This window comes from Chiloscyllium plagiosum, chromosome 1 (assembly GCF_004010195.1).
Source record: "Chiloscyllium plagiosum isolate BGI_BamShark_2017 chromosome 1, ASM401019v2, whole genome shotgun sequence".
NCBI lineage: Eukaryota > Metazoa > Chordata > Chondrichthyes > Orectolobiformes > Hemiscylliidae > Chiloscyllium > Chiloscyllium plagiosum.
This window is the reverse complement of record NC_057710.1, coordinates 138,578,196-138,589,743: the sequence shown is the minus strand read 5'-3', so window position 1 is coordinate 138,589,743 and position 11,548 is coordinate 138,578,196. Positions and strand designations below refer to the sequence as shown.

At 40.5% G+C, this 11,548-nt stretch overlaps 1 protein-coding gene across 5 annotated transcripts in view; it reads right to left on the bottom strand.

The window, feature by feature from the left end:
- ablim2 (actin binding LIM protein family, member 2) overlaps nt 1-11,548 on the bottom strand; it is a 408,138-nt gene that overhangs the window by 117,791 nt on the left and 278,799 nt on the right. For all 5 annotated transcript variants that reach the window (XM_043698339.1, XM_043698331.1, XM_043698357.1 and 2 more), the window contains one exon: nt 1,847-1,903. In XM_043698339.1, coding sequence (XP_043554274.1) covers nt 1,847-1,903 — 57 coding nt within the window. The remainder of the gene's footprint in view (nt 1-1,846; nt 1,904-11,548) is intronic.

Sequence of the window (11,548 nt, the reverse complement as noted above, 5' to 3'; positions counted from 1 at the left end):
AGTGGTGGAGGCTGGTACAATTGCAACATTTAAGAGGCATTTGGATGGGTATATAAACAGGAAGGATTTTGAGGGATATGGGCGGGTGCTGGCAGGTGGGACTAGATGGGGTTGGGATATCTGGTTGGCATGGACGGGTTGGACCGAAGGGTCTGTTTCCATGCTATACATCCCTATGACTATGACTATGTTTAAGTCGCTCCCTCTCTTATTAATGAATAATAGAATTGAGTACATTACGGATGAATTCACAGCAAAGAATGCATCCACTACCATTAATCAGAAATCTCCGGAACAAGACTACTCAGCCTTAGCTTGCAACTTTTCCATCCTCACTTTATGAAAACAATACAGAACACTGTCTCCAAAAATGCTTACTTGATTAAAAATATTAATAGAAAAATGATTATGGATAAAACAATGTTTAAAGTGAGTAGAACAAACATAGTTGTGTCTTGCTTTATATATTGTTAAATTTTCTCATTCCTCCAATAGTATTCTTTAGACTTTTTCCAAGTACTTGTGAATAGTGCGTCCTGGTTATAAACATGTAAAGTAACCAAGATTTGTTCACTTTTTGACAAAGTTATGATGAAACAATGCTAGATATTTAGAATCGTTGAGGAGAAAAGGAGTTTGTTATTTTCTCCTGGCCCTTGTGTGAAGTGCTAAGCAATTAATACAAGTGCACCTAGTAATTTCAAAACAATTACTCCTGTCAAACTCTATTATTACATGATTTGGAGATGCCGGTGTTGAACTGGGGTGTACAAAGTTAAAAATCACACAACACCAGGTTATAGTTCAACAGGTTTAATTGGAAGCACACTAGCTTTCGGACCGTCGCTCTGAAAGCTAGCGTGCTTCCAATTAAACCTGTTGGATTATAACCTGGTGGTGTGTGCTTTTTAACTCTATTATTACAGTATTTGTTTAGCAACGTTACAATATACATATAGTTCTTACTTGCATATTTCTAATATTTTCATTTTTGAGGGAATGTAATAGAAATGAATATGTGATTGTGAACAGTGTTTTGCCATGTCATTTAAGAAATAAGATAAATATAATTTCAGTGCATGGCTAGCAATGTTCTCTAATCTGCATGGTTGCACAAAAGTACCTGTGTGAATTGGCCACTTCAAATGACAATTGTTTGTTGTGCACAAAAAAACAATCGAAGGGACTGTGGTCCTAAAACAAATCATCCATGTATTTGAAACAAAAATGATAAGGAATGCTGGTGGCTAGATAACATCAAGGATGAACCCATCACTCCTTGGAGCTATTTTGATTATATAATGAAATTAGCCTATGAAATTAGGCTCTATTTTCACAGGTAAGGAGAAACATCTGAAACACTAAGGATGTCCTAAATTGCACTAATATTTATACAGTCAGTACTTTATTATGTTAAGGTATGTGCAACTGTGCAAAGAGGTGTCGATGATAATTTACAGTCTTCAGCATATTTTTCTTATGCAATGAATAAACGAATGTATGGTTCTATGAGCAAAGCAGATGGTGTAATTACAGTAACTGTAAAACTTAAACATGGCATCACCTAACCACTTTTTTTTATTTGTCTCCTCCTCCTTTAAACTAAGATAGCCAGAAACATTCTTCTCCTGTCCATTTTGTTTTTCAATATAGGCAGTTCCACACAAAATTAAAATATAATCTACATCACCTTCATTTCAATTTAAAGAAAATACCACAATATCAAGACACATTTCTTAAACCAGGAGCTAGACACAACAAATTTCAGAGCAAGTCCATGAAATGACACCCTAACATTACAATACCATGCAAAGTGATAGTAAAGCATGAAATTAGCAAACTGTACCATGTTGCCTGTAGACAGGGGGCTTCCTATATATGTTGTCTGCTTTCCCATCTGTTTCTGAAGATAGAAAGGAAGAAAAGACAAATTAGCACATGGCAAGTACATCTATTAAAATAAAGTATGTACAAAACAAAGTTGTGAGTATGAATTTATTCCTCCATATATCAACACAATCGAATGTTCCGCTTGGGTTGTAGGTTATTATTTGTAAAACCAAGAGCAAGCCATAATATAGCCCCAGTTTAGAATTTGCACATATGTACGTCACAGCCAAAAGACTGACAGACTGTTGAGATTGTCTGTAGTTCCTGGTTTCATTTCATAAGCAACAACAAATTGAATTTAAATAGTGGCTTTTAACTACCCATGTGTAATGTACCTATGTTCTAAGCAGGAATGATATCAACAAAACTGAGCTAAAGGAGAATGTCAGGGCAGGACACCAGAAGATTCATCAAAGGTTTAAACAGCATCATGGAAGTGGAGATAGGGTTAGCAGGTTTAAGAGACTGAGGGAGAGAATTCCAAAATGTAAGGCAGTTTTAACTGCTATGGTGAAGCAATGAAAATCAGATTAGATCAGATGGACACAGGTGAGGGTCATCCTCACTAACTGGACTCTAATGAAAGATAATTTCAGAAGGTGGTGTGGTTCAAATATGCCAAAAGCTCCAGGCAGACTGAAAAGTTAGTTTGTCAAGTTCAAACCCACAAATAATTGTTTTTTGTGACTTTAGTAAGTCCCATTTCACAAAAGTGGCCAGAACCAGGAACCTGATTGCAGGGATTCAGGCTTGAAATCACAATCTTTAAACTCAGAATGACAACAGCAAATGAAAGGTACACTAACTATTTACATAACACACTGCATAAATATATGACATCGTACTTATGAACTGCACAAAAATTGATTTGATGCAAAATGACTGATGTAGAGAGATGTTTTTATTTATGCTTTTATTTTCTGAGGAAATATCTGTTGAACAGTTTTCATAAACCAATTCAGCGAACATTTTCAACATTTCATTTACATAGCAGAACTTTTAAATGGATGAGTTCATGTTTGTGTGCCATATGTGGAAAAAGAAAGAATATATGGGTTGTAATTTATCGGTTTCCCTGGTCAAAAAGTTGATTGTTCGCAACCCAAAAATCAGCCAAGCCACAGCAGTATTATGCTGGGGAGCAGTCTTAATTGTTTCTGAGTGGGGTTCCAGCACCATGTGGGGAGAAGGCATACACTGGTGTCTCAGCAATGCCAGAATCAAGTGGCAGACACTTCTGGGATCAGAGCTAATCTCCAGGGAAGATGGCTTATGAAAGCAGATTTAAAGGTTAGTGAGAGGGCAGGGGGAAATGGGATGTTGTAGAAACTAGGTGGGGAGCTTAAAGGAAGTGATGATCTTGGGAGGGATGCCTCCAGTGGACATAGGGGACCACTTAAAGGAGATATCACCCTTCTGACCTGACAGCAGCCCATATAGTGAATGCTGTTGAAGACCGTCCATACTTCCTGCCTTCCTTGGCCTCTCGTAAATTTGGTGAAATGAAGTCCTTAACTGGCCAATAAAAGGCCTCAACAGGCCAGCTGATGCCATGCCTGCTCACTGTAATATAGGAGACACTTGTGGTACAATGGGTGGTGTCATTTTCTCTAGGCTACGGAAGCCTGGGTTCAAGTCCCACTTGCTCCAGCAATGTGTAATAACTTCTCTGAACAGGATGATTAGAAAATATCCTACAGGAGACAGGTGAGGGCTTTTGTGGTGTAATGATAGTGTTCTTACCTTTGAGCCAGGAGACCTGCTCCACAGTTTTGCGATAACATCGCTGTACAAGTTGATTAGAAAAAGAAATCTATCGTAGACAAGTCAGGAGTGGGGAAGTAGGCAGTGAGAAGACCCCATTTTATTTTATGGGCCACACCAATTTCACACACAACAGCAGGGAAACACAATATCCAGCCATATATGTTGATGCATCCATATGTAAAACTGGACTATTTGCATCCATGCAATTGGCTCATTTGGACATTATCCATAACCTAGAAATCTATACATCGCTTACTAATAACCGTTAGTTCTTCCACAATAACTTTATCTTTTTGCATTCTTGTATTTGCATTGTACAAGATACGTTAGTGGGAAATTTAATCTTTCAAAGCAATGGGTTTGGGTTAGGTGTAAAAAATAAGAATCTTGACCCCCAACCAACCGCCAAGCAGCATTTCTAGTTTTGACGCAGATAGGACACCAACCAGCTTGAAGGTGGTTAGCAATTAAAATAGTATATTAAGGCTGGGTGCCATGTATTTAAATACAATTCTAACCATGCTGGCTGACTTCTCTTGCCTCAGGAATCCATCCAATTAAAAGAAGGCAAGTATTCAGGAAGTATCTATCTGTTTACCTGCTGAGGCAAGTATACTGGCTTTGACATTCCTTGGGACTGGACACCATTCCCCCAACTCCTATCCATCGAGTTTCCTCTATGTGACTTCTAATTGCCAACTCCCACCCTGAGCAGTACTCCTGGTATTTCTGATTTCCCTCTCCCTAGCCACTGCAATACCGATTGACTCCATGCCAAAACATTCTGCTTCAATGACCCTGATCTTTCCTGGTTCCAGCTTCCAATATTCTTCTTCATCCACCAAGCTCTCTAATCTTCCACCTATCACCCCTTTCCTATCATAGAATCCATTGAATCCCTGAACACTATGGGCAATCTAGCATGGCCAACTCACCTAAACTGCACATCTTTGGATTGAGGGAGGAAACCGGAGCACCTGGAGGAAACCCACGCAGCCAAAGTGAGAATGTGCAAACTCCAAACTCGCCCTGGTCCCTGGCACTGTGAGGCCACAGTGCTAACCACTGAGCCATCCTTCTTGAACTTGAATGGTTCCAGTTTTCACATTCCAATCATCCCACCAGTCTTAGAATCATAGAATCCCTACCATGCAATAAAAAAGCCATTCATCCAATCAAGTCTGCACCGACCCTTCTAACAGCAACCCACCCAGATTCCCATGCCCATCTTATCACTATAACCCTGCATTTCCCATGGTGAATCCATCTAACTCCCACATCCTGGACACTACAGGGCAATTTAGTATGCTTAATCTACCTACTCTGTATGTCTCTGGACTGTGGGAGGAAACTGGAGTACCAAATGGAAACCCATGCAGACAGGGGGAGATTATGCAAGATTCACACAGACAATCACCCAAGGCTGGAGTAGAACGCAGGTACCCGGTACTGTGAGGCAGCAATGGTAACCACTGAGTCACTGTGCCACCCTTATCTTCCCCAGTATCCAACTCTAATTTTCTTCTCTCCATCTTTCTTCACTCGAAACACTGGTTGTCCTCCCCAACCCTAGCCTTCCTGATCTTTCCTGACTCCAGATTCCAATAATCTTCAAATGTACTTGCTGGCTTTCCCAATATTGCCAAACTCAGATTGCAATCTTCCTCTTTCCACAACTGTCCACAAGTATTCCCAAACTCCCTGTTGTAGCTTGTTGCCAGAATCCCAACAGGCTGTTGACAAGCCAGCCTTTCAATCTAGTTGGCAATAATAGGGAACAGACAAATTGCTATTTAAGTTCTGCCATAATGTAGAAATAAAACATTTGAGATCAGGAGTAAACTATTTGGTCCTTTAAATCTGGTGCACCATTTGATAAGATCATAGCTGATTGGGTTGTCATCTTCACTTTTTGCCTCCTCCTCATAACCAATAGCTATGATTTTTTGGTCTATCTAAAATCTACTTAACCCTGCCTGAGTAAATTAAATATCACAATGCTATGCTTTTATGTAGAAGAGAACTCCACATAATAACATCTAAAAAAAAAATCTGATCTCAGTCTTAAAAGTAACACCTCTTATTCCTAAACCCTATCCCTTCGATCTAGTCTCCATACAAGAGGGACTTTCTTCCAGTACCCAAATCATCAAATGCTGCCAGGATGGGGTTCCAAAAGAGTGGATCTCGAAAGGTTTACTCTGTTTTTCCCTCCAAAGATGCTACCAGACCTGCTGAGTTTCTCCAGTATGTTCTGTTCTTATTTCAAATCTCCAGTATCAGTTGTATCTTGTTATATTATCTCTCATTACATTATTTTTACAATAAAATCAACTCTCATTCTTCTAAATTCCAATGGCATGGGCCAAAGCTGAACCACCTTTCTTCATAAGATATCCCCTCATTCCAGGAATCAGTCAAATGAACCTTCTCTGAACCAATTCTAGTATTTTTATCCATAATCACAGAAGTCCAAAACTGCATTTCGGATGTGGACCCAACTTTTATATTCCATTTCTCCTACAGGAATAGGCTAACATCCCATTTGCTGTACCTTCCTATGAGCTTTTTGTAACACTGAGATCTCTTTGTCCCAACAAATTCCACAATCTCTCTCCATAATTAAATACAGAATTATCAGGAAATATCTTCTTTTAAGGTTTTATAGACAAGACTAGTTCCCTCAAGTCTCTCCATACCACAAGTTAATATCCATCCCTAAATATTGATTGCACTAGTAACAGAGAATAAGTGATGATTCAGTTAACTTGCCAATTTACCAGTTGCTTTTTTCTGACAGGGCAGTTTAAATGTTTATTTTTGACTCAAGGTTGCAGTAAGGGCTGTTCTGAAAAAACTTTAAACAATTAGCTTAATATTCACTTCAACTCAAAACTGTAATCCAGTGCATTCAAATTACATATTATAGTTTACAATCTGAAAAGGGCAAATACTATGGCCAAGGGTTTCTGGACAGTCCAAAAAAACAGTAAGACCATTTGTGGATTGGGAACCCAGTGGGAAGTGGATATCTGAGAGAGTGTGGAATGACGTGTGTGTGTGTGTGTGTGTGTGTGTGTGTGATGCAACAATTTCTTCAACAGAAACAAAATTCCAATGCTATGATCCCAGCTGATGGTAATATAGATACCAGCATGGAACCTACAAGCAACCAGCAAGTTAAAAATCACACAACACCAGGTTATAGTCCAACAGGTTTAATTGGAAGCACACTAGCTTTTGGAGCGACGCTCCTTCATCAGGTGATAGGGACTATCACAACACCTGTGCATCTACATCATAGCAACCACAAAGGCAGCTCAGCTTGACATGTTGGCAGTGGGGAACACTTCTCGTAAGATCACAGATTCAGTGCTGAGACAGATTCTAGAGCACTGCTATGTTCTGGCAAGGTAGATACCTAGGCTCACAGACAGAGGGATCCAAGATAAGAGCCACATCTGCATGATGCAGATAAGGTATGAACACTGCACGTAATACTTATTCAGCATTGAGGCTTCTATGTTTCAGAAACTCACACAGTTACACCCAAAACAGATGTGAATAGCCTTGTGCCACATTGAAGAGCAAACCATCTCCATATATGAAATCTATTTAGGTTACTGATGCAGAGCATACATGCAAAGTTGTGGAAATAGTCCGGACAAGAGAGTGGATCAGCATTGCTGAGGTCCATACACTTGGTGGATCAGATGGCCATGGAGATCTTCAGCATGCTTAAGCAGCTGCCCATGGGAGATGGTTAATCGCCAGTATCAGGTGACAAAATACATTGTAGAGATTTCTTTGACACATAATGATAATGATGGAGGTCTTGTTGTCACCTTATAATGGAGGGCAATAAATGATGGCAGGAGAGGGAGTACAGGATTGGGATGACTTCATAAGGTACTGTGCTCAGATTTAAAGTTGGAACATTCACTGGAAAATGCTTTCACTGTAAAGGTAAAACCTTGCGTTGTCCTTTTGTGTCTCATGTGGATCCTAACTCTGCTTTCTCACCTGCCCGCACCAGATCAACATGGTAATCAAGAAGTGGGAAATCTGAGGGAGCAGTGTCACATCTTATTAATGCACTCTGCCAACTCAGTTCCAAGCACCTTAGAGGGGTCTAGAGTTGGTGAGACAAGATAAAAGGTGCAGCACCAGAGTGCAGAAGGAGGTGCCAGAGTTGGAGATATCTGTTCAGAAGAGGGAGGAAGGTCACGACTATTCTCCATTGGGCAGAAATGTAAAGTCTTGGGAGTCACCTTTTGTGGTAGAGTATTTGTCCAATCTGGAGCAGATATGTGGACCTCTGGTGAAGCTCAAGATCCATCACTGGCATGAGCTCGACATTATCTTGAGAGCATGTCTTTGTTCATGAGAGATTGATCAATCTCATGGAGAAACATACTCATCAATACTCAGAGGGGATGCAAGAGCAGCATGTGGCCAGGAGAGGGTGCAATCCTCCCTCAACATTCTGAATCAGTTTGCTCACAGTATAAATGATTTGGAGATGCTGGTGTTGGACTGGGGTGTACAACGTTAAAAATCACACAACACCAGGTTATAGTCCAACAGGTTTAATTGGAAGCGCGCTCCTTCATCAGGTGATAGTGGAGGGCTCAATCCTAACAGAATTTATAGCAAAAATTTACAGTGTGATGTAACTGAAATTATACATTGAAGAATTTATTGTTTGTTAAGCCTTTCATATGTTAGAATACAGTGATAGTTTCACTTCTTTCATGTGTAAATTACAAAACCTTTTTTTAAAAAAGTTGCATTCTCGGGTTAGCTGTTAACAATGGTGATAGCTAGACAATATGTTGAAGGTGTTGGCCCCCTGTGTTCCCTGTCTATGCCATGATGTTTAGATTGATTCTAATCTAAAAAGCAAGATAACGGAGTTTTACATAAATTCATGCAGTTTTTGAGCTCAGAGTTCTCCATGAATGCAGCAGGGAGAACTGCAGCGTATGTTGGCCACAACCTAAAGTCCTCACCTTTGGTCATGTTACTGAATGTTAAAGGAAGAGCAACACTGCAGTCGTATAATCAGTCATCATATTCAACACTAGGACATGTGCACAACAGCCACATGCACCTGCAGTGTATCTTAGTTCTGAAGAGTATCAGTTTGTACAGTATAGTCACAGCTTTCCAGAAGGAAAAACCAGTAAGACTTGTGAACGAAACATACACAGAGTCACAAAATCCCTAATAGTGTGGAACAGGCCACTTGGCCCATCGAGTCCACACTGACCCTTCAAAGAGCATCCCTCCCAGACCTACTCCGTCCGTGTAGCCCTGCATTTCCCATGGTTAACCCACCTAGCCTGCACATCCCCAGACACTACTGGCAATTTATCATGGCCAATCCAACTGACCTGCACATCTTTGGCATGTGGGAGGAACCAGAGCACCCAGAGGAAATCCACATTCTGCTCGAACTCATCTTGTATACAGTGAAATGTATGACCAGTGTATTCATTATCAAGTATTGCTGTTCTGTTTTTACCTGCTGGGGTTTGTGGTGAATAAGTTTTCAACATGGGTGACTCATTCATACTCAATGATGTTCATCTGAGGTGGTCAGGTCACGACAGTATTTTAACATCTCATTTACGATTTATAGACATTAATGTAGATGATGGAGAGGTATGCAGCCATATTGACTTTGATATCGGGGGCTGTGAAGTATCATGAATAATTTTGGAACCAATGTTCAGGGATCTTGAGGATCTGAAGAAAGGTCTCTGGACTTGAAATATTAACTCTGATTTCTCTCCACAGATGCTGCCAAACCTGCTGATTTTTTTCCAGCAATTTTAATTTTGCTTAAGGGATATTTAGGTGAGAGTAGTTACCAGGGACTGGTGATGATTGTTATATTGGAGGACCCAATAAAAATCTATTCTACATAAGAACCTGTTTGGCGATGATCCCATCTTGCACAATCATAGCCATGCCTCTTTGCTATCCTGCCACTGGCAGGCACCTCCTTCACATTTGACATCTGAAAGATATGGACCGGCTTCTTCCACCTCATCCTCCTTCTTCTCCTCCTTATCTTTCTCTTCAAGGGAGGAAGTTGTAGACTTGGCTCATCCTCATGTATTTGAAAGTTGCTTCATGCCCAATGTTGTGTAGCATGTCTTGTGGTATTTTCGCCACAAAGGTTGGCTGTTGGGGAGAAAAAGGAACCTCGCAAAGAGAGGGAACCTATATGCAATAAGACACCAGATATAAGTGTGGGAGAACCAGGGCTATTACAAGGGATTGTGCTGGAGCTCATTTGTTGGCAGTCAAGGTCATTCAGAAGCGTACTCTAGAAGGATTCCAGGAGAACATCATCTCATCCATGAACCTACTCAAGTTTTTAGATACTCACAAGTCTATTAAAACAAGCTCACTTATAGAAAATGGATTTATGAAAGAGTCCTATGCTCAAAAAAAAAATGAATTAAGACCGTCCAAACTAGAGTCAGAGAGTCATACATAGCATGGAAACAGATCCTTTGGTCTAACTCGTCCACACTGACCAGACATCCCAATCTGTTGTAGTCCCATTTGCCAGCTGAACCTACTCAAGTTTTTAGATACTCACAAGTCTATTAAAACAAGCTCACTTATAGAAAATGGATTTATGAAAGAGTCCTATGCTCAAAAAAAAATGAATTAAGACCGTCCAAACTAGAGTCAGAGAGTCATACACAGCATGGAAACAGATCCTTTGGTCTAACTCGTCCACACTGACCAGACATCCCAATCTGTCGTAGTCCCATTTGCCAGCATTTGGCCCATAATCCTCTAAATCCTTCCTATTCATATACCGTCCAGATCCTTTTAAATGCTGTAATTATATCTGCCTCTACCACTTCCTCCAGCAGCTTGCTCCATACACGCATCACTTTCTGCATAAAAAGTTACCCCTCAGGTCTTTTTTAATCTTTCCTCTCTCGTATTAAACCTATGCCTTATATCTTTGGACTCCCCTACCCTGGGAAAAAGAGCTTTTCTGTTCATCCTATCCATCCCCTCATGATTTTATAAACCTTTATAAAGTCACCCCTCAGCCTCTGATGCTCCAAGGAAAAATGCCCCAGCCTATTCAGCCTCTCCCAAAAGGTCAAACCCTTCACTCCTGGCAACATCCTTGTAAATCGTTTCTGCACCCTCTCAGGTTTAACAACTTCCTTCCTATAGCAGGGAGTAGAATTGAATGCAGGACTCTAAAAGTGGCCTCATCAATGTTCTGTTCAGCCTCAACATGATGTCCCAACTTCCATACTCAATGTTCTGACCAATGATGCAAGCGTGCCAAATGTCTTCTTTACTAACCTGTCTACCTGCAATGAACTTTCAAGGAACTATGCATCTGCACTCCAAGGTCTTTGTTTGGCAACAGTCCCCAGCACCCTACCATTAACTGTCTCAGTCCTGCCCTGGTTTGCCTTACAAAATGCAACACCTCCCATTTATCTGAAATTAAACTCCATCTTCCACTCCTTGCTCATTGGCCCATATGATAAGGTCCTATTGCACTCCAAGATAATTTTCTTCACTTTCCACCACAGCACCTGCTTTGGTGTCATCTGCATACTTACTAACCATGCCTCCCATATTCACATCTAATTCATTTATTTAACTTATATAAATGACAAAAGGCAGTGGACCCAGCACTGATTCTTGTAGCACTCTGCTGTTCACAGGCCTCTAGTCCGAAAATCAATCCTCTACCACAATCTTCTATTTCCTACCCTCAAGCCAATTTTGTATCCAATTGGCCAACTCCCCCTGGATCCTCTTGTGATCTAACCTAACTATCCACTCTACCATGTGGAACCTTGTTGAATGCTTTGCTTAAGTCCATATAGACAAT